General features: G+C 36.9%; 1 protein-coding gene across 2 annotated transcripts; it reads left to right on the top strand.

Moving 5' to 3' along the window:
• Window positions 1-326: 326 nt before the first annotated feature.
• rac2 (Rac family small GTPase 2) lies at window positions 327-16,124 on the top strand. 2 transcript variants are annotated; one of them, XM_051887633.1, is made up of 7 exons: window positions 327-583; window positions 7,289-7,360; window positions 7,470-7,587; window positions 8,114-8,176; window positions 14,094-14,253; window positions 15,320-15,471; window positions 15,716-16,124. In XM_051887633.1, the coding sequence occupies exons 1-6, from the start codon at window positions 549-551 to the stop codon at window positions 15,448-15,450; spliced, it is 579 nt and encodes a 192-aa protein (XP_051743593.1). In that variant the 5' UTR covers window positions 327-548; the 3' UTR covers window positions 15,451-15,471; window positions 15,716-16,124. The 2 variants fall into 2 exon arrangements, with proteins under 2 accessions (XP_051743593.1, XP_051743592.1); XM_051887632.1 differs by having other exon boundaries at window positions 15,320-15,459.
• The last annotated feature ends 8,524 nt before the right edge of the window (window positions 16,125-24,648 follow it).

Consider the following 24,648-nt stretch of genomic DNA (forward strand, 5'->3'; position numbering starts at 1 on the left):
CGTGCAATCAGTATATATGAAATTAATGTTCTAAAACGAGTAGGTTCGGTTATGATGTCTTGCTCCGTGAAAAAACGTAAATGTGCAGATTTTGCTACAGGCTATTGATATGACTGGAAACTACATCACACGTGCACATTATTTCATAATATGTTTTACGTATTGGCCAACTCTTTAGGGCTAAAACTTTTTTTTATAAGTGTACAAATAGGCACGTTCAATGATGATTCGACATCGCCCTCTTGTGGACTGTAATGCGTAACACGCACTGATATTGAGCGCGTTCATGTCTTTCACTTATAAGTTAAATACTTCCTCTTACAGTTCGACACTAGACAGACACGTCCAAAACTGTCACAGCCACATGAGCGAGTGCGCAGATTAGAGGGAGAGAGAGAGAGAGAGAGAGAGAGAGAGAGAGAGAGAGAGAGAGAGAGAGATAGAACCGACACACTGAAGAAGCAAATCTGTTTCCTGTATTACAACTTAGTTCCTTAACAGTTGTTTTACAGCGGCGGCCGGCAAAAGTTTTTCGAAAGTATAGGAAAATGCAAGCAATAAAGTGTGTGGTGGTCGGAGATGGGTGAGTGAAGAAAGCTAACTCTTAAATTAATTTATTAGCAAAATCTGTTTTTCACATTTTACCTTTAAAGTTGTTCGTAAACATTACAATGGATTATATTTTCTTGTTTATTAATGTTTATTCATTTGAAACTGGGTTAATAGCGTTTATTGGAGTTTTCAAGGGCACTGCTGATGTCTTATAAAGAATTTAGGCTATTTTATCTGCTTCGTCTGTCGGTTAGTTTTAATTTCCTCATTTGTCACGTGAGACACTTTGTATTACAGCCTACTTTATATAGCCTCAGGCTCAGGTTAGTTGCTGAACCTATAAGGTCATGCCTGAATACACTTCATATATCTCAAATTTCTCTCTTTCTGTTTTGAGGTTTAAGGATATAAAATAACCTACCTACAGGTTTCTTGATTTAACATGAACTACTGTTGTGTTTGGCTAAAAGATAAGCACTGAGATGAGCAATATTGGTATAGTCAGATTGGGGGGTCACAGAGATATTTAAAGTCTTGACATTCACAGGCAAGTTAATACAGTGTCCAGGAAGTTATTCCACACATGATACCTGATTTTCATCAAAAAGGAAACATCAGTTGCACTTGGGTCACATTCCTCTGGAGGTTTTTATACTTTCTTTATTCTGTGAGTGACAAGGTCATGATGAGCATGTTATGAAATCATATGGTCTAAACCAGTGGTTAAGAAGGGTTGCAGGGTAAGATTTAGATTTTGCTTTGTTAATTGATTAAAATAAATGTATGAGGGAATTAACATTAATAATGCTAATTAATATAAGAGTTAAAATGAACCCATTCTAGGTCTAATGTTGTTGAAGCCAAACCTTACTGATGGGCCTGTTGTGGTTCAGAAGTCAAAAAACATTGGGGAATGTTTGCTTACACAATTGGGCACTTCATCAGGCTGTAAACATTTGGGCTGTTACTAGTGAACCAAGCATGTTTTCCATGAAGTATGCATCATAGCAGTGCAAGGAACACAACAAGTATCTGTTCTTTGTACGAGTGCGTTCATACAGAATCAAGTCATGCAGTCAAAATGGTACTTTTTAGTCTGTTTTCAAGATGACTGACAATGACAGAGAAGGAAATTCTCCTTTATTCCTTTAGACCCAGATATGTCAAGCTTGTAGTTTGCTTTCTGTTAGACAAACATGTTAGGTGTTTCTAGAGCATATGCTGACCTACAGACAGTCATGATTCAAGATGGAGGATGAGATGACTCTGATTTCGAAACATGTGAGTCTGAAGCTGCTTTTCAAAAGGAGGAGGGGAAATTTGCATAGGAACAACATATATGAGGTTTTGATTTGCGACATCACTTTATCTCATCTGATTTATATAATGCAGGAGACAGAACTGAAAAAATAAAAGCAATGCTGATGTATAGATCTGGAAGCAAAGCAGAATGCTGATGCAGCAGTTATTAGGGACGTAGATTGGAGGTTTATGTTGCTGAAATGTTGTAATTCGTGAATGACATGTATCAAAATGCACTGTTAATGCATTGCTTTTTGGCCATGTTCAATGGAACATCTAACATCTGCAAATGGCAGCAGGGGAGAGGTGCTTTCGCTTTGAGGATATCCTGTTTAAACCCTGTGCACGGTTCTCCATTTTGAAGCTGTTAACTTCCTCTTGCATTTGATGCTATGACCCAGCTGCTTAAGTTCCTCATATTGGTCGCTGAACTGGCTGAAAATTCCTCCTTTTACACCTTAAGGGGGAAGAAATGGTGTTAAATTGAAAATTCTGTCAATATTTATTAATTTAAAAAATTGAGGAATCTTCATATAGATCTTTTTCATAGAATGACAGCTCGAAGTGACCACAGACTGTTCAGCTGCAACAAGGTCAAAAAAAGCATGCACTATGTAACAAAATTAGTCCATATTGGACTGTGCTATGTTTGCCCACATTACGTTTGGTTATGAGACTGCAGAACCAATGATACAATGTTATATTTGATTTGAGAGCCTCAGCGGTGGTGAATATTATATCAAACTTCAATCAAAGGATTTAGTTATGACGACCCCCCCCCCCCCCCCCCCCCCCCCCCCCCCCCTTATCTACAAAGGAGTATGGAATGCAAAAACTTTGAAGCTTAATATCTCAAAACTGCTCAGAATGCAGATAGAACCTTATAATTCCAAGGTGGCGATTATTTATTTATTTCTCTTTTGTGTACAGGGTCCTATTGGGTAGGGGTGTGTAAGACTGTTTGGAACGTATATATGTTGTATGTTATGTGTAGTTTATGTTAACTGTGAGTGGTGAAGTTTATTGTTTGTATTTGTCGTGTATGTAAATGGTTTTGAAATTGAAATGAATAAAAAGTTAATCACAAAAAGAGATAACTTCAATCTGGTTTATTCCTCATGCAAATATTTTGTTTGACTTTTTCATACTTGAAATCTAGTGCATATAATGGACAGCCTGTGGTCACTGTGAGCTGTCATTGAATGGAAAATGTTTATGTGAAGATTCTTTAAAAGTTATTTTGTGTGTTCCACTTCATTACTAGTCATCCTAAACTACTGTTACATATTAAATCCTCTAGATCTTAAACTTATGTGCATCATAATTCATAAGGGTTTTATGGAGTCAAGGGATGGTTACGCTACACTTTTCATTCCATTGACTTCCATGTGAATGAGGGAGATGGAAATGCAAGCTCATGTGAATTTCGGTGGGTTCCAAATTTTGGTGAACTCTGACCTGCAAATTTCGTATCACATTAAGACGTGACCAATAGAAGATTGATACGTCACAGTGTGACCTCTTAGCTGAATTAAAAGAATGTAAACTTTAAAGGGTTAGTTCACCCAAAAAATAAAATTCTGTCATTTATTACTTACCCTCATGTCTTTCCACACCCATAAGACCTTTGTTCATCTTCAGAACACAAATTAAGATATTTTTGATGAAATCCGATGTCTCAGTGAGGCCTCCATTGCCAGCAAGATAATTAACACTTTCAGATGCCCAGAAAGCTACTAAAGACGTATTTAAAACAGTTCATGTGACTACAGTGGTTCAACCTTAATGTTATGAAGCGACGAGAATACTTTTTGGTGTAAAAAAAACAACATAATGACTTTATTCAACAATTTCAAACACGATTTCAAAACACTGCTTCATGAAGCTTTGACACTTTATGAACCTTTTCTTTCGAATCAGTGGTTCGGAGCACCAAAATCACGTGATTTCAGTAAACGAGGCTTCGTTACATCACAAGTGTTTCAAAATTTCAACAGTTCACATGACTTTGGCAGTTTGATACACACTTCAAACCACTGATTCGAAACAAAAGATTCGTAAAGCTTTGAAGCTTCATGAAGCAGTGTTTTGAAATCGCCCATCACTAGATATTGTTGAATAAAGTTATTATTATTTTCTTTTTTTGGTGCACAAAAAGTATTCTTGTTGCTTTATAACATTAAGGTTGAACCACTGTAGTCACATGAACTGTTTTAAATACGTCTTTAGTAGCTTTCTGGGCATTGAAAGTGTTAATTATCTTGCTGGCAATGCAGGCCTCACTGAGCCATCGGATTTTAAAAAAAATATCTTAATTTGTGTTCTGAAGATGAACGAAGGTCTTGCGGGTGTGGAACGACATGAGGGTGAGTAACAAATTACATAATTTTCATTTCAACTAACACTTTAAAACTACAGATTTTTAGCACTGCAGTAACGTGGAATAGATTGTATATTTTGTCATGCATTGGCAACTGAACTCATGCATGTCAACACACATCCTGAAGTACTTTGATTTTTTTGTTTTGTTTTTAACTCTGATGCTATCACATGATATCTGCTCAGTTCTCTGAACTGCCATGACATCCGGGTGGATATTTTCTACTTTTTCTAACACTTCTTCTGACACTCTTCCCAGTATCAGTTTGCTGTATCAACTCTCTTGTTCTCTGTAGAAGCCGCCTCTGCTAAAGCACGAGGCTCTGCACTTTAACACGATCAGCTCAAGATCTGTAACACAAAAATACATGTACACACTAATATTGATCACATTGTTATACAGCTGTAGTAGATGCAGAAGATGTTTACGTTTTACAATCAAAGAGAGAAAAACGGAATGAACAAGTTGAAGCGACCAGGGGCACATTTTCAAAGATACACTTCAAAAAGAGCCTCGCTGTCTCTCTTCCTGGATGACACCGCCCAACTTCCTGTCATCCTGTCACGACAATGCCAGGCCCCATACTGAGTTTTCTCTCGCTCTCTTTCTCTCTGTATCTATCTATATCTGATTCACAACTTCAAAGAGCCTCAGAAAGCACCTCTTAACGGTTATCTCCCACTGTTTTCTAATTATGTTTTCAGCGCACTGTCTCCAGTGTGTACTGGAATTTGTGTAGATTAAAGTTTATTCAAGTATGCTCGGTGATGTAAGGCATGTTTGATTTCCACAGTGGCTGCACTCACAGACTCAATTCTGTTAATATTACATTATTTCGTTGTGACTTTACTGAAATTTTATGTTGACTTCTTCTGTTTTTGGTGTTGAATCATGCCTTACGGTGCACAATACACCAGAGCCTAGCCCTTCAGTCAAGTGCAAACAAGTCTGGATAACTCAAATCCTGTGTGGTTGTTGCCACATGTGTGTACGGATGTGTTTTTCATGTGCTTTTTATGTCTACATATTAGAGAGAGCAAGAGAGAGAAATCGGGCACAGTAGTGTGTGCAATAAAGATAGCAAATAGTTGTGATGTGACTGAGCGCGTATAGCCAGAGGCGTGTGATTTTGGCCTTGCCCTTGAGTAGATCCAGTGATTGTTGATGTGAGGGAGATGTAGCCACAGGCTCCTGAATCCCAGCATTCCTCACTTTGCTGCCTGCATGCGTCAACATGCGCTCCACTGGAATTTATGTCTCGTACGCTCTTATTTCAGCCCATGTGTTTATTTTGCAGTTTCAGGTGACCTGTTTTCATACTGAATGTCATTTTCTCTTTTTGAGTTTATGAAAGCATGCACAATTGTTGTGAGGTATTTTGAGTTGCTCTGGTCTGCTGTCACAGCTCTGCATGTGGCATAACTATCCCTGGATCTGACTGAGAAAGCAGTTTTTTTTTTTTTCTAGTTGTATGAAAGGATTTCTGAGTATATACAAATTATTTTGCCCTGAGGGTAATCTTCTGTTGTTGGTAATACAATAAGAGCTGCAAACGGAATGCACACACACACACATAAAATTTTTTCACAAAAGAACAGTAAGTTATTTACAGGAGTGATATACATCAGTAAGGGGTTGTTTAAAAAATGAGGAAAGGTAAAATTAATAGTAATAGAAAAAAAAGCGCAGCACAGAATGCTCAAGCTTTAATTAAATAACCAATGCACACGACTTTCAGAGTCGTCAGATTGCTGTTCTTTTCATGCTACACAAACTCTTTGTCGTTGCCGATGTCAGTTCCAGTCAAAACATTTCACACTACACGACTTGGATGGATTGCAGATGGGTCTGGATATTTACGTCACATGAGTGACAATCGCTTATGTTTGAATTATCAATGAGGCGAGCGCTGATGTGTCTCCGATGCCCGAAAGGTATTTAGCAGGTTTAATATCTCGACCTGTGTGTGGTTCAAGGAGTGTGAAATGCCATTAATATCTCTCTTCTCTGAGATCGCATCTTTGATAATTGAAACATATGTTAACATATATGTCCGGTAAACACATCATCAGAGAAAAGATGTCGCTGCAAGAGGGAGGGGAAATTATTTTAAGGGTTGCTGATATTTTCTTAAGTAAAAGATGTTCCTAGATCAACATATTCTGTTGATCCTGGAACAACATCCATTCTGAAAAATTAGTCCTAACCCTAACCCTACCCCTAAATCTACCCCTACCCATAACTTATCCCTAAAATCAGAGGCAAATGATAAGTGAATAACACTGATGTAGAAGCACCTAACCCTGGTTGTAAGCCTAAACTTGACATAAAGTGTAAACTTGTCCCTCAAATGTGATTAGATGTTTAGAATGTTGTTCCAGGACCAACAAAGATGTTGACTTGGTGAAATCATGTTCACTGTTATTTTGATTAAAGATCTAGGGCGCATACATTTTAAATAAATAATGATGTGCACTGATAAATTATTTATAATAAATACTTAAATATTCCATAAAAAAACAAAACAAAAAACAAGATTTGGCAACTTTAATTTCATTGTGACTTTAAAATTTGAAGTTCTATAACAACACTTGCTTCATGGAGGATGTGTTGGATGCTGTGCAACCGTAAAAGACGTCTATGCATGTTTACATAGAAAAACAATTAAAAAGCAGTGCCGTGGCATGCAAAAACTTGTTCTGTGTGAAATAGTCCTTTGAGCAATGACAAGCAATAGTACAGACAAAGTGGATACAGAATCTGTCCTTTCATGTATGGAATTGCTGTATGCGGTTAGGATTTAAACATTCAATGCCTAGTTCTTGAAAAAGGATTGCATACAATGTACTTTGTATTTGAGAACAAATGTGTGAATTCACTATGAAAATACAGTGCACCAGTTCCTCTTATTAAATGATGGTTACGCCAGACACCTAGCGTACTTTGAAGTCATTTTAGCAGCATGTGTTTTACTGATAGTACAGTATGTTGTGTGTTTTCCAGCAATCTGACAGTAAACTGTCTCTATTTTTCTTTGTTGTTTGCATTTTTCAGAGCTGTGGGAAAGACCTGTCTTCTCATCAGCTACACTACCAATGCTTTCCCTGGGGAGTACATTCCCACAGTGTGAGTACCACAACAATAGAGGAGGATTGAACTGTTTATATTTTTATGTTGAACTTGACACTGATGGTGAAATATTGAGAGATTGTGTGGGTTGACTATTTTCACTCAGGTTTGATAACTACTCAGCAAATGTAATGGTGGATAGCAAACCAGTCAACCTGGGCCTCTGGGATACAGCTGGACAGGAAGACTACGACAGACTGCGGCCACTGTCCTACCCTCAGACGGTACACACCACCATAAACATTTAGTGGGATGCATCACCTTGAATATTCATAATTGTGATCAATCAATGTTGTTTTCAATGACAGACCCTGGGGTCGGTAATTTTTTAAATAATTTTTAAAAGAAGTCTCTTACGCTCACTTATTTGATCAAAAATACTGTAAAACAGTAAAATATTAATACAATTTAAAATAACTGTTTTCTATTGTGATATATATTTTAAAATGTAATTTATTCCTGTGAAGTCAAAGCTGAATTTTCAGCATCATTATTCCAGTCTTCAGTGTCACATGATCCTTTAGAAATCATTCTAATATGATGATTTGCTGCTCAAGAGTTCAAAAGAACAGCATTTATAATATAATATAGAATTGAATAGAAATGATCAATTAAATGTGTCCTTGCTGAATAAAATGATCAATTTCTAGTAAAAAAAAAAAAAAAATCCAACTAACTCCAAACGTATGAATGATAGCATTTGTTCAGTTTATTCGTCAAAATAAACATCCCCTGATGGTATTTTTGCAGGATGTGTTTCTCATCTGTTTCTCTCTGGTGAGCCCAGCATCGTTTGAAAACGTCAGAGCCAAGGTAAGTCCTTACAGATGGTTTAATCTGGATCTTAAAGGGTTAGTTCACCCAAAAATGAAATTTCTGCCATTTATTATTCACCCTCATGTCGTCCCAAACCCGCAAGACCTTCGTTCACCTTCAGAACACAAATTAAGATATTTTGATGAGGGTTTCTGAACTTTATTGTTGAATAAAGTCATTATTTTATGTAGTTTCAAGTAGTTTTGTTTTTGGCGCACAAAAAGTATTCTCGTCACTTCATAACATTAAGGTTGAACCACTGTAGTCACATGGACTAGTTTACTGATGTCTTTACTACTTTTCTGGACCTCAAAAGGTGCAATGGCGTTACTACCTATGTGCGGTTCAGAAACCCTCGGATTTCATCAAAAATATCTTAATTTGTGTTCTGAAGATGAACAAAGGTCTTACGGGTGTGGAACGACATGAGGGTGAGTAATAAATGAGAGAAATTTTATTTTTGGGTGAACTAACCCTTTAATGGAATACAAGCACAGTCACACCAGCATGAGCCTATTCACATTCACCCACACAATAACCCGCTGCCATTCTATGCATGCTTGCCACATTCCCACATGTACACATACCCTCATGCGTGCCCTGAATCACTTGCTCTGTACTGCACTGGACACTAGATGCCACTGTGCATTAATTCAAGATACATTTACTGACCTTAATTACAGACTTTCACTAGATGTAAGAGTCATAATGAAATAGAGACACTCAAAGTGGACATGACGTAAACGCCAGCTGCTATAAAAATGTGCGTGGCCTTGTGAGTATTCAGACAGTAACAAATTAAAGGCTGAGTTCCATCAACGGCATTCAGCCGTTTTGAAAGAGAAAGTGTTTTGTTCTCAGGAAGCATTTATCACACACAACATCATCTTTACCTGTATGTTTTCCAGCCAACCAAAAGGTTAATTCAATACTGACTCTATTTAGTAAGTTATTTGTCTACTTCACACTTACAAACCCCCCTAAGGGAGTATAAAAACAGTGCCAGCAGCTCAGGTGACCTTGCCGTGTTCTCCGTTAATGCAACTGTAGAAGCCTGACAGATACACACCACTTAGTGTCCTGCTACAGGTTCAGTGTTTAAATTGATTCCATTTCACCCTGACAGAGAGCATCTTTAAGGGTGATCCCTAAAGAGAATGCTGTTTTATAAGTCAAAATGACAGTTCTCTGCTGAGTGTGTAGTGCAATCAGAAAATAATCTAGTGTCCTGGGGGCAAAAAGAGATAGTGTCGTACTGCCTGCAAGCGTTCAGGTAGGCTGGTTAGGTTACCTTTGAATCTGGTTTGTGATTCTGCGATTGATATCTTGTATTACTATGGTTAGTCTTTACTCCCTTAAGCCATTACTAGGATTCTGTCTTACAATGTAGTTAGTGTTGGTCTAGCTGGTAAACCAGAACAGCTACACAGATCTTTTCAGAATGTAATTTTTTTTCTTTTTAAGAAAAAGCTCTTGTTTGATGTTTGATTTTTTTTATATATATATACACATCCTGTTCTCTCCACTTAAATTGATAGATTATTGTTGGGATAAACATAGACATCTTTCTCTGTTTGAAAAGATTATTGATCAAAATGCAGTTTGACTGTAGAAAATTTGCAGATTTAAATGGATAGTTCACCCCAGAATCAAAATTCTGTCACGATTTACTCACTCTCATGTCGTTCCAAACCTGTATGACTTTCTTTCTTCAGTGGAACACACAAGAATATGTTTTGAAAAGTTTAGAACCCAATGTTCTTCAAAATCTTCTTTTGTGTTCTACAGGAAAAAGAACATTGTACAGATTTGCAGTTGTAAAACAATACAATAAGGTTCAATTTATTAACATTTGTTAATGCATTATCACAAACAAACAAACAATTTTACAGCATTTTAAAATTTTTGATTAACAATCATTTTAAATAACATTTCTTTATAACACACAATCGATTATGGTTTAGGCTATGTTAAGTTTAGGCTATGTTAAGTTTAGGCTAAGTTCAGACTACAGGCAAATCAGATTTTTTTTTCAAATCAGATCTTTTCAGGCAGATTGCCCGCACTATTAATTGCAAGTCAACAAATAAGATTTGTTTGTCCAGACATAACCATCCTATCTGCATGAGTTACTTTGGTAATGACGTAGGCGTACCCACGTATGTGATGAGGCTTTCAAAACGGATGCAGGAAAAGTGAAGGTGCATCATCTCACTCTCCAAAAAGTGCCCTGTCGAGTCGAGTTGCAGAACTCCTCCATCGCACAGCAAAATGCTAAAATCTTTAAACATATTTGTCATGATTGGGTCCAAAGAATGCAGGAAATGGGTCAGATCTAGGTGTAACATTTTTTTTAATAAAAATGAAAACAAAACAACAGCCAAGAAACACTGCAAGCTAGGAGAAGATGCACACACAGGGAACACCAAACAACGACTGACAAAGCCCAATAGAAACACAAGGGTTATATATACATGGGGCAAACAAGCTTAACAAGATGAACAAGACACACCTGGGAAGAATAATCAACAGGGAAAAACTACAAAGGACTACAACATGGCACAGGACAGGAAGTACTGTAACACAAAAGTCCAACCAAGACTAAGGGAACATATGACAATATTATTTGAACACATGGCATTTCTGTCACCAGCTTTGACGGTATTGTTGTGTATCGCATTAAGAGTGATGAAATCTGATTTAAACCTCCAGAACGTCCAGACTGAGATGCCTCTGTAAAAATCTGATTGGAATCGCATTTCAAACCACCTTCATATTTGGTTTGAATCAGATTTGAAACAAAAAATTTCATGCGTTTATTTTTGCTGTCCAGACATTCAAAAACCCATGTGGATATGAAAAAAATCTGATTTTTGCTGGCAGTCTGAACATGGCAAAAAATAAAAAAAAATGTGCATGTCCACACAACATCAAAACTGATGACGGAAATGCTTGAAGTATTCAAATGGTGTGTCCAAAGATTTAGTCTAAACATAGCCTGATATTAATTTATAGCACTTAAAATGTTAAAAATAATATTAGTATATGGAAAATAACATTGATTATTAAATGCTGTAAAAGTTCATTGGCATTGTTACTCATCAACTAACTTTAACAATGTTCAATTCAATTCACACTTATTTGTATAACGCTTTTCACAATACATATTGTTTCAAAGCTGCTTTACAGAAAATGCATGTCAACATTACAATTTAGAGTAATCTGTTATCAGAGGTGACTGTCCAAATTATGTAATTTCAGAAATGTACATATACAGCGCAGTTAGCTAACAATGTATTTAAGCAATTTTATTAATTTAAGGTAGAAACAATGAGCTCATGGAAGTAATTAATACATGATAACAACGATTAGGATATATAGCAAAATTTGGAATGGTGAATGCTGATCCAGAGTTTGCGTCATCCTCTAGCCACCTCGGGACGGGGATCCCGAGATAAACAGAAAAGCAAATGGAGAACAATTAGCGTAGCTGCAGTTCATAACATTAAGCAAAGATAGTCATGTGCATTTGATCTGATATAACTGGAGTACAACAATATGAGATGCATTATGTGAATGCTTGGCTAAAGAGATGTGTCTTTAATCTAGATTTAAACTGGGAGATTGAGTCTGAGCCCGAACATTATCAGGAAGGCTATTCCAGAGTTTAGGAACCAAACTTTTTTTTTTTTTTTAAAAGCCCTATTGTAGGCTAAGTGTTACCTATGCAGTTTATTGGCACCCAAATGATCTTTATTGTTCTGTTACTTTGCCATCAGCTATCGGATTAACTGTGACTAAAAGAGCGAAACTTTTTATTACAAATATTAGCCGAACTGAGCATGGTAATATAAAGCTGCATTAGTGAGAAGGCAACTGATGGTGTAGACATACAAAGAGAACTGACAAAAAACAAAAACAGATTCAAATTGACAAAAGGAATCCTGATAATCAAACACAAACAGGAAGATAGCTTTATAATATTCTACCGGCTTAGATATCTTTTCATTAATAAAGACAAAAATGAACGAGCAAAGAGAAAGCAAGTTCCTTTTCTGTTGAGTTGTTGTTGTTGTTATGCCAGACCTTATCAAGGACCCCGCAGCACGTTTAAGGTGCCTGAGATGGAATGGAAAGCAAATTGTTTGTGATATCAATAACTCCAGAAGCACTGGAGGCTTAATCCGGTCCAATTTACATTGCTTAAAATCAGCGCTCGCATAAACAAGTCCACAAACAGCCCTTTGAATAGTTATTAAGTTCAAACAATGGCAATCTCATCTCCCCGGTTCCTTAATGCTTTTTGCTTTCACTCCCAATCAAAGACGTTCAGAAGCTTCTCACTCTTTGCTTTTTCTACCCTCCCGGTCTTTCCCTTTATTATTTCAACAGTATATTCCTGAGTAGTAACCATGGTAACACTGGCCATATGCAAATGTAGTCTTGATAGATTGTGCGAGGTTGAGGAGACAAATTAAAATCTATTTAAAGTGGAGAGGAAAGCGCTTAGATGCATGTTGCAAGACGTCACGTGATCCGTGCTTGCGCACAAATTCGGTAGCAATTACCTGTCACGGACAAGTTTAATGTGAAGAGATCATTTCTCATTACTGACACAGGCTGATAGTATGTGAAAACGTGGCACTGCAATAATGGTTTGCTTTGACCGAGAAAAAAGCGATGCTTAGAAAGCGCCCCACCCACCCGGCAATCGTATATACTCAAAAATGCCACTGGAGACATGCTGATCCCTAACGAAGCCCACCATTTTTTGTCTCTGAGCCCTTTTGAAGTCTTTTATTAATATGTTTGAAGAGAGGAAACAAATAAACCTTGCATACAAAAGCACTAGTAGTTGATCTTCTGTAGATCAAATGCATAGGACTGAAAGGGAATGGATGGAAACATCAAGGAAAGATTTGTTTATTGCTCTATTTAAAGTGATCTTTTGTGTGCCCTTTAGTTCACAGTACAGTGCCTGGTCTGCATTTGTAAAGCTAGTGTGAAGCACTTTTTTTAAACTATAGTTCAAAACATAACAGTAACGTCATCTACAGTGTTAGCAGATATGTAAATTGATGACTGCTTTATTTTAAATGGGGTTTTGCCATTTGGAACTTGTCTGTTGGGATGGCAAGGACACCGTGGGTTTACTGTAGCAATTCTTTTGTGCTCACTGACCGTTCAAGGTCTGCTCAACGTGACTGCATGGGTTGCTTTGTGTATGGAAACAATGGTGTTTGTGAGCATCAGATTAAAGACCACATTCAGAGGCCAGGCCTTGAAAAGTGCAGCAGTCCTTGTGCACTATAGGTTTTCATAAATCTTTTTCCTCTGCTCTGCAATGACTAACTTAGAAACTGTTTTTGCTGCATTTTTCACATACTCTGCACACTTTCAATCTTTTCATTGAAAAGGCCTTGGCACATCTAAAATTGACAGAGACAAAGGGGAACAAGCTGGACGTGTCCATTAGCGTGTATTTTTACTTATTCTGTTCACTTGTACAGGGATTGTGGCATTGGTAGCAAGGAATAGCAAGCAGTGGAAACATCAAAAAGTAGAGAAAATCTCAACTCTTTGCAAATGAATAGCTTTATAGTCCATGTATTTGACAACAGACAGGCAAAGAGAAATTCCATAGAGCAGGGGTGGCGAACTCCGGTCCTGGAGAGCAATAGTCCTGCAGAGTTCAGCTCCAACCCTGATAAAAACTCACCTGCCTGTAGCTTTCTAGTAACCCTTCAGACTTTGATTAGCTTGTTCAGGTGTGTGGGGATGTGTGTGGGGGTGTGACTCTGCAGGACTGTGGCTCTCCAGGACCGGCGTTCGCCACCCCTGCCATAGAGTCTAGAGATGGGCTGATAAAAAGGAGTGAATTAATTGTTTTGATCTGCTCCTCTGCTCCCTCTAGTGGTATCCAGAGGTGAGGCACCACTGCCCTTCCACTCCAATTATACTGGTTGGCACCAAGCTCGATTTGAGAGATGAGAAGGAGACCATTGAGAAGCTGAAGGAGAAAAAACTGGCACCAATCACTTACCCACAGGGTCTTGCATTGGCCAAAGAAATAGGTGAGGTGGCAGAGGTGGATTTGTTCTTTTATATTGCTGGATGACAGTACAATACTGTTCAAAATTTGGGGTCAGTAAGATTTTTTTAATAGAAATCAGTATTTTTATTCAGCAAGGACGGATTAACATGACAGAAAGACATTTATAATGTTACAAAAAAAATAAATAAATAATCAAAGAGTTTCCACAAAAATATTAAGCAGCACAACTGTTTTCAACACTGGTAATAATAAGAAATCAGCATATTAAAAATAAATTACATTTGAAAATATATTCAAATAGAAAACATTTATTTTAAAATGTAATAACATTTCACAATTACTGATTCTACTGCAGTTTTTGATCAAATAAATGTAGCCTTGATGAGCATAAGAGACTTTTATCAAAAACATTAACACATTGGTTACACTTGTTACAGTGTAATTATACATTTAATAATATCAAGTTGCATGTAATTATGGATAATTTACAGTTATTGCTACAGTAAGTACATATAACATATGTAACAAGGACACTGTAAAATAAAGTGTTACCAAAAAAAAAATCTTACTGACCCCAAACTTTTGAACACAAGTTATATACTTCTGAATAAACAACAATTTTTTTTCCCACTGTTTGAGCTCCAGACTTAAACAGTTTATAGGTGCAACAATTCTGCTGGAAATCTGTTCATAGAAAAAAAGAAAGAGAGAGAAAAAAGAAAGCTTAAGATACAAGACAAATGCAAAAACTGTTTATTGTCTGGTTCCTTTGTAACATATAATTACCACATAGTCTCTAAATACACAAAATTACAAAGCACTACACATCGGGCTACAGATTTAGATGCTAAATGCAATTTGTTCTCGGTACGATTTGAACTAGCATTTTGGAGAACACATGGGCTAGTCCTCCTACACAAATTATGACAGATTTGTGCACACCTAATACACCCAGACATCTGGTGCTAAGTATCCTACTCAGAACAGATCAGAGATGACTCAGCACTATGCTTATAATATATAGCGAGAAAAAGGAGGTGCTATTAACAAACCTGTTATGTGTGCTTGTGTTTGTGTGCGAACAGATGCCGTAAAATACCTGGAGTGTTCTGCTCTCACTCAGAGAGGTCTAAAGACAGTGTTTGATGAGGCCATCCGGGCTGTGCTATGCCCACAGCCCACCAAGGTCAAGAAGAAGGGCTGTGTGCTGCTCTAAGGATGCATGGTACATTTTTATGTGTGTTATTGTTCTGTTGAGACTCTAAAATTCAGAGAGGGGAAGGGCATGCATAAAATTTCAGATGCGACCTCAATTATAGCGAACAGCTTTTGTTCTATTGCTGTTGCCGCGACTTAAAACGTGCTTCCAGGTGGAAGTTAAAGACAGTAATTCTGATTTATGTCAAAAGCTTTTCTTTAAAAAGAGGATGTGAGGAGATGCAAGAAGTAGAACACTGACCTTTTGTTCTTTCTGCCTCCAGACGCGTCACTGTAAAACAGGTACCAGAGAAATCCACTGGTTTTCTTCCACAAACCAACATGGGATGCAACAAGGGATTACATTAACTTTCTTCTCTTTTTAGCTGAATATACCACACTGATGCCAATGAATTAATATTGTTGTTGACAATATATTTAATCATATTTTAACTGATATTTTGTTATATTGTGACTGATGGAGTTGAAACATTTTATTGGGTACACGGTTGTGTATTCTACTCAAGACAATATAAAACATGTGATCTTCATTTGTAGACCAAAAAAGCACAAGTACTTGTTACACAGAGTTGAACTCTTGATTTTTTTAGACATATGAATCACATCCACATAATACTTAAATAGTTATTTTTGGAAAAAATGGCAAAAATAAACTGTACAACTCTGTTTCCAGACAGTTGTGTTTTTTCTCCATCCACCTGATTGTCTTTATGTGCCACTCAAGTTCACTCATAACACACATATTGAGTACACATAATTTTCAGTGAATGTATTTGTAATTCTTTGACAAAGCTCTTTGATTTAGGTGCTCTAAGGTGCCAATTACAGCGCCTGATGCTGAGAATGTGATATACAGATCAGCATGATTTCCCCATTGAGAGCAGAACAACAGCTTGAATAGCTTCTCATTGCTTCTTTCATTGCTGAAATTCTATCAGCAGAAATGTGAACTTATCTGTTGTTATGATGGCAATCTTTCACCTTATCAACCCTTCCTCTTCTATTAGCTGTGTGGACTTTGTGACATGACAACACGCCAACATCGACTTAAATGTGACTGTCGTGAACTTGCATCAAAATGTTGCCATTTTACAACAAGTCTAGATGTGGTACATTCTTCATCTCGTAGGTTTAGCAGTAAAACAAGTTTTAGTGCTGAGCCTATTTTTGCCATGTGCAGCATGCTAAATTCAGCACAAAATATGGAGAAATTGCACAATAAACCTATTTAACAACATTATTGAACAAAATTTTGCAATTTAGGCTTTTATGTAGCTAAATAAATAAAAAATGGGATGAACTACATACCTACTGTTTGAGAAAAGAAACACCTTTCAGGCTTGATACAATTTCTGATGGAAGCCTGTCGTCTCCTAAGAGTGAAAAATTGAAACTGTATCTTAAATTGTGACTATCCACCTTTCAACACGTAAGCTATTTCCTGTGAATGTGCAAAACTTTGGATTCATTGTCTGCTATAGGTAAATAACTAAAAATAACAGTGCAAGAATTTGTAAAACTATTTACACTACAAGTACAACAAGTACTACAATAAACAGTGTGTTTATGATTACAATAATAAATTAAAATTATATGATACAGTAAATACTAGTTTGCAGTATCAAGCAGCATAATAACAGATAATGTTTTTGTACAGCTAAAATAACTTGAAGGGACTGGAAGTTAAACATGACCTCACTCACTCTTACATTAAAAATAAGGTGGATATTTTGACTTTTTTTCTCATAATTCCGACTTTATATTTCAAAATGTGACATTATATTGTACAGTGTGAGATATTTTGTGGTGTGACATTATGATCTTCAATTGCGACTTCATTCTGACTTTTGAAATGGCAACTCAATTTTTCAATTGTGCCTGTATTGTGCCTGATTTTATATCTCACAGTGTGATTTAGTTAATTGATCTCACAATTAGTTTTTTTCTTCTTCTTACTCTTGAGGTGAAAACAGGCTTTCATAAATTCCACACGCAGTGACAGGCACACAAAACAGCACTTTCCATTCAATAAATCTGACTGAATCCAGATTATTAAGTATTTATAGCTACATTTTGGTGTTTCATGTGGATTAATTACCATTTAAATGTAAATGTGGACCCCTTTCTCATGGAAATTAGATTTAACCATGCTTAGGTTTGTAATAGTTCACTCTTGATAGCCATTTTATATTAAAAGAAATACTCACTGAAGCAATCAAGACATAACTTTATCTTGTGTACAGAGCCACAGCTCTGAACAGAAATACCATCAGTGTGAAAGCATAAAACACGCTGTTAATGCATGTGGTGTGAAAAGGGCCTTATGGTGTTTTCAAACTGTGTTAACCCAGTCTCATGATAAACCAGCTGATAGTTAAGCAGTATCTCAGGATCGCTCACAATGACAGAAGGTTGTGGTACCCTGTAATTAGATGAACAAACCAGGACATCATGAAATGGAAAATATTACTTAGATATTTTTCATTTTTTCCCATGTGGCAAGGTATTTATTTCAATGACTCACAAAGAAATCAGTATGACTCACATATCACAGCGACTTATAAATAAAGCACTCCAAGAGGCAGCCAAGGGGTCAGTGCAATGACCAAGGAATGGAATCAGATAAAAAAAAAAAAGAGGAGATGAGAGAGAGAGGAACACAAACACAATCAAGTGGAGTCAAGAGAGATCAGTTTCCCATCAGCCATCTAAGGGGTTATAAATTATGTGCCAACACGTGTGGACGTAAACAGGCTTCAGAGGCCGAGCTGCGCTCTGAGATCTTGTGAGGTATCATCTGATCTTCAGAAACCTCCCGGTCAGTTGTGATGTGATGAGACAAGAGCGCAATCCTACCGAAACGCCACCGGAATATCAATCTAAGTAATTGTCTTCAACAGAAAGGAAGAAATGAAAAAGCTTCTGGGCAGAAAGCTAGACGGATACATAGGCTACATAAATTGACAGAGTCTGGTGACGTGCGATTTGTCTCTCATTTCTTGCTCCCACTCTCATTTGTCACGGCAGTGAATGAAAGAATCGGTTTTAATACAATGGTAATCCATCAGCATCAAATTGTATTTCAGTGCTTGAATGAAGCCTTGTTAAAATGTAATTTTTGCTGTTTAATTTAAAAGTAGACGTCTAAAGAATGTATTCATATAGGTGGTCTACCTATCAAAGCATTTAAATGTCTGCTGCTATCTCCACAGATTTGCTGATCGCAAAAAAGTTTAATTTTTAGTGCGCTGAAAAAGCATTGAGAACCTGCTGTTGAGTTACTAAGGTCAGAATGGGTTAAATAAGTGACTGTGACTGTGGCTCATGCACTGTGTCCTCACAGCTCGCTGTGTGATCACTACCTTCTGTTTTTAATTTATTTTTTATCAACACAAACACAGGTCTACACCAGTTCATCCTATCCAGTACAATGAGCAAGGGGACAAACTTGTGTTTTCGGTCTTCATCAGCTCATCTGCACTGTACTGATTTACAACGTAACACAACAAATGAGAGGTGTATTGAATGTGGATTGAATGGATGATTATTTTTATTTTTATTATTATTTGAACTATTCCTGTCATATACTGTTAAAAAAGCCAGTTAGATTTTTTATTAAAGAAATTAATATTTTTATTCAGCAAGGATGCATTAAAGATTTATGTTACAAAAGTAAAAATTCTTTCATCAGCACAGCAACGGAAATAAAATAAAAAAATTATCAGCACTGATAATAATAATAATAAATGTTTCTTAAAGCAGCAAATCAGCATATTATTATGATTTCTTTTATTATGATGCTAAAATTTAGCTTTGCCATCACAGGAATAAATTCTATTTTAAAATTTATTAAAATAAAAAATAAAAAAACAGTTATTTTAAATTCTAATAACATTTTACCAAATTGCTGTTTTTACTGTATTTTTAATCCAATAAAAGCAGCCTTGGTAAGCATATAAGATACGTCTTTCAAAAACATTTAAAAAATATTATTGATGCTAAACTTTTGAAAGGTAATGTTATTTATTTTTAAATGTTATTTATTAAACAATTATCAAACTTTGTATATTCAGATTGCTACATATAGTACATACATATTTTACTTAAACCTTATAGGTGACACACTGAAGCTTAAGGGTTTTTTTTGTTTTTGTTTGTTTTTTTCTGGCTTGTGGTTGATGTGTGTATATATGCTATTCCTAAAGGACCTTTCAACAGGTATTATTTAAAATGTGCTGTCTTTCTCTTCTGAAGAGTAAAAAATTTTGATGACTTCTGCTGCACTACACAATCAAATGCTCTCTAAAATGAGAAAGTCAATTCCAGGAAATTGCCAATGACACAAAGTGTATATTTTGGGTGCTTGTCATTTATTTGTGCGTCCTTGTTTCCTTTCCTCGTGTCTTAGCCCCACCCCCTTAGGACGCAAGGGGAGGATACACCTGCTCATGACTCCTCAGGAAGCGTCCTCACCCCTTGTTCCTCACCTCTCCATGGTACAATTAGAGAATTGAGATGCCCTTCAAGATGGCTGAGTTCAATCACTTTCCTAGTCACGGGCTAGAGGACGGAGGAGCGAGGAAACAAGGAAGCATTAATTTGAGTACTGAGAAGCACCCTTTATTTGTTTATATATGTACAGATACTTTCTGTCACATGACAAGGGGACTTCCTGTCATGTGACTGTCTTTCCAGCTTACAACCAAACTACAATGGATCTATAGAGGTTTATATACTCAGTGACCATGTCTCCAACACCCTCCATCTGAAGCATCCAACAATATCCTCATGTGTGGAGTTGGGAATCACTTCTCCATTTTGATTATGTTTATGCACAACATGGATTATGCATCATTCATGACATAAGGTGTATTCAATTCGATTCAGTTCACATTTATTTGTATAGCGCTTTTCACAATACATATCGTTTCAAAGCTGCTTTACAGAAAATGCATGTCAACATTACAATTTAGAGTAATCTGTTATCAGAGGTTACTGTGTGCAAATTATGTAATTTCAGAAATGTACATGTACAAATAATAACTGCCAGCTTGAACGGTCTTAGGACATGACCTAGAGATAAATAAGAGTTAATAATATTGAGAAGAGGCTCTTCTGTTACAGGTAACAACTCTTTCAGTAGTTTAGTGGGTACTGGATCTAATAAACATGTTGTTGGTTTAGATGCAATGATAAGTTTATTTAGCTCTTCCTGTTCTATAGATGTAAAGCATTGCAACTGTTCTTGAGGGGCAATAATTGAGGCTGAATCATAAGACGCTGTCAAAGGATGTACATTTAGAGTTGTATTTCTGAAGCTTACGATTTTCTCAGAGAAGAAATTCATGAAGTCATTACTACTAAACTGTAATGGAATATTTTGTTCTGGTGATGTCTGTTTATTTGTTAATCTAGCCACTGCACTAAACAAGAACCTTGGATTGTTTTGGTTATTTTTTATGAGTTTGCGGAGATGCTCGGCCCTGGCTGCTTTTAGAGCCTTTTTATAACGGGAAGTGCTGTCTTTCCATGCAATTCCAAAGACTTCTAAGCGAGTTTGTCTCCATTTGTGCTCTAGATTACAAGTTTCTCTCTTGATGATGTGAGTAATACTGTTGTACCATGGTGAAGTACTTTTCTCTCAAACCTTTTTTTTAATCTGATGGGTGCAACAGTTTCTAATGTACTAGAGAAAATGGTGCCCATACTGCTAGTCATTTCCTCAAGTTCATTTGTGTGTTTGGGTACTCTGAGCATCTGATACAGATCAAGCAGGTTATTTGTGAATCTATCTATAGTTGACGGGAGAATTATTCTACCCAGTCGATAATGCGGCGCAATATGGCAAATATCAGCAGTACGCAGTATGCACATTACAAGGTAGTGATCAGTGACTTCATCACTTTGCGGTAGAATTTCTATATCAGTAGGATTTGTTCCATGTGATATAATTAAATCTAGTGTATGATTAAAACGATGAGTGGGTCTAGTGACGTTTTGATTGATCCCAAAGGAGTTTAGTAAATCTGTAAACACAGCCCCTAATGCATCATTTGTATTGTCTACATGAATGTTAAAATCTCCAACAATCAGCGCTTTATCAATGTTGACCAATAGGTCTGAGAGAAAATCTGCGAACTCATTTAGGAAATCAACATGGGGCCCAGGAGGTCTATAAATATATATTTGAACTTATATTTGACAGTGTAACATTTAGCATAATCACTTCAAATGAATTAAACCTTTTCTGAGTAACATTAAGAATATCTCTATAGATAGTAGCAACACTGCTGCCACAACCAAACAGATGGGGCTTGTGCTTATAACAGTTGCCTGGTGGAGTAGACTCATTAAGACCAAAATAATTATTTGGTTTAAGCCAAGTTTCAGTAAGGCAAAGTACATCAAAACTATTATCTGTTATCATTTCATTTACAATAACCGCCTTAGGTGTCAGCGATCTAATGTTTAGGAGCCCTAGCTTTAGAAATTGTTTTTGTTCAGAAATTTTGAGATTTTCTGGTTTAATCACGATCAGATTTTTTCTAGATCCTATATATTTATTGTTTGACCTCACTATTCAGGGAATAGACAGTTTCTATAGACTGAACTACACTCACATTTCTATCAATTAAGTGGGTAGAACACACACTGTGATTTGAGGATTGACTTACTAGTCATATGGTGTGTAGCATCTTGGAGATGTTGTCCGACAGAAGATCTTCTCCGATTCTGCTGGGGTGCAGGCCATCAGCATGGAAGAGCCTTGGTTGCTCCCAGAAAAGATTCTAATTATTTACAAAGAGCAGCTTCTGTTCATTACACCAAGACATTAACCGTTCATTTAAAGCAAATAATCTACTGAACTTTTCATGTCCTTGTCGGTACATCAGAAGCAGTCCGGACACGATGATCCTCGTCGCTGGCGATGTGCTGCGTACCGTCTCGATCAGGCTCCTGAAGTCCTGCTTCAGAACCTCCGTCTGCCGCAGCCTGATGCCGTTCACCCCCGCGTGCAGCACTACAGCTCCGATGTTCTCGTCACCATTCAGGATCGTGGTTACCTGCGCAGCAACATCTGTATTTGCACTGTATTTATTTGTGCTATTGCTTGTAATTTGATTATTTGTTATCATTTTATTACTGTTTACTTGTCTTTAAAAAAGTAGGCTATTAAAATTATATTAATTAAGCTAGTAGTTTTAGCTGTGGTATCGAAATTGGAATGGAGGATTGTGAATTTTCACTCGTATCTAAAATATTGGTGTCATGACTGCCTGTTTTTGTTTCATGGCTGGTAAAAAATAGTTTTGGCCGGTAAAAAGTCACCAGCCACTGGCAGGTGTGGCAAAGTTTTAGGCCCTGCATACACATATGCAACAAATGCCCCTTAAAAACATTTTACCATGGTCATTACTTAATAATTAATTATACTTGGTCTTAGTTTTTAATAGTCTTTTTCTCAGTGCAATGGTGCACTTGATGAATAAATTACACAAAAGTTATTCGTGCCTCGTGAAGAGAAACGTGCAAATACATTACCAACCTAACCTAAACACATAGTCGTTCCATGAGTCGCTCTCTCACTGATATACCTGATGATTTTGGAGTTAATTACTTAAAATGCAATTTATCATTGTACAAAAAAACAGAAAGCACAAGTTTGTTATGTTGTATGCTAAATATAACGGTAGAATTGTGTGTATTATCCGATGTGAGATCCAACAATCAGAGAGGTTCCCAAATCTATCAATTTTTTGATTGGTTGAAATGAACGGAGATTATCTAGTGTATTTCCATGGGTGCTCTGCCATTTCTGTGGGCACTCGAGCCCCCAAACACCCACGGGATCGGTGCCCTATGTATGGAGGTTCTTTGACTGTATTGTCTTCCTCAGTGAATTCTGTTATATGGGCTAACCAAACCTACTAAACTAGTGAAGAGGAAGAAATCTCTTTGAAATCTGATTACGTTTTTTATCATCCTCTCTTCTCTTTTCTCCTTTACAGTTTCACGACCACTTTCTTTTGTGTGTGTGTGTGTGTGTAATGTGTAAAAATAGAAATTGCCTGTAACCAAAGACATTTACAACATGAAATTATATGTTATACGTGAGATTATGAACACATTTCGAACACATTTTTGAAACATGCTTATTTCCAATGCTCAATTTTAAACCTAAGCATTAAGTAATGAATCCAAATCAGTTTGATTCATTAAGTCATTTATCCAAACCAAAATTATCCATGCTGAAACCACAAATTACGTCACAATGGGGTCATGACCCCAACAGTCATGTCTAGCCAGACTAATTCAGTAGCTACATGGCAGCCTAACTCCATAAAAAATGCTGAAAATTTTGAATTTACTTTATAGTTTTGTGCACAATATACATCAGGCTGTTGTTGTGGGTGAAGTTATTTGAGGTTGTGACCCCAACGACAGTCATTTGTGGGAAATGGTAGACTGGCCATTAAGTGAGTGAACTGGCACAGGAGGCTTTCAGCAATCATACCTGCTGGAATCATATCAGAAATCATCAAATAGCCTCAAGGCAGGCTGCCAGATCTGATATAACGGAAGTGTATGTTACACTAACAAGTGTACAGTAAAGGGGCTTTCTGTTTTTTGATCACTTTGACATGTCAGCCAATCTAATATGCCACCAGTTACACAAATTAACACAGTTACATTATCCTAGTTAAACTGAAAATCGGCCAATCTTCTGTATTTGCAGGCCCACTCAGTGAAGAAAGTAGGAGAGGTTTGACAGAAATGATGATGCTCTGAAGCATAGCAGAGCGCTTGGGGGTTTATACTTGTTGACATTTACAAGCCTCATGCTGGTCTAATGATGCAGGAACAGAAGCAGCCAGCGCACCTTAGCGATGACCTTTAGCACACTGTGGGAGTGGACCCACAAACCTGGCCAGAAACAGATACAACAGACTCTCAAACTAGCTCTGAACTAACACTCGGGCCAGCCACTAATGGAGCTCATTTATGGCAGAGAGAACATGGTTAAATTGGGATGGCTGGTTTAAGGTCTGAGTGGTTGTTTATGGTGGCCCAGGGTTTGACAGATTTTCAGAGAACACCTCTGCATTTGCTGTTAAGGCTTCAACAGTTTTGAAATGCCATAGATCCCATGAATAAACAAGGAATGAGCTATTGATTTCCTGCATCCTATGACATA

Source organism: Ctenopharyngodon idella, chromosome 3, assembly GCF_019924925.1.
Source record: "Ctenopharyngodon idella isolate HZGC_01 chromosome 3, HZGC01, whole genome shotgun sequence".
NCBI lineage: Eukaryota > Metazoa > Chordata > Actinopteri > Cypriniformes > Xenocyprididae > Ctenopharyngodon > Ctenopharyngodon idella.

Excerpts from the sequence above, each read along its gene's own strand:
- rac2 (XM_051887633.1), top strand. The coding sequence starts at position 549 with ATGCAAGCAATAAAGTGTGTGGTGGTCGGAGATGG. Across the intron at positions 584-7,288 it reads TGTGTGGTGGTCGGAGATGG|AGCTGTGGGAAAGACCTGTC; the intron begins GTGAGTGAAGAA and ends TGCATTTTTCAG. Across the intron at positions 14,254-15,319 it reads TGCATTGGCCAAAGAAATAG|ATGCCGTAAAATACCTGGAG; the intron begins GTGAGGTGGCAG and ends GTGTGCGAACAG.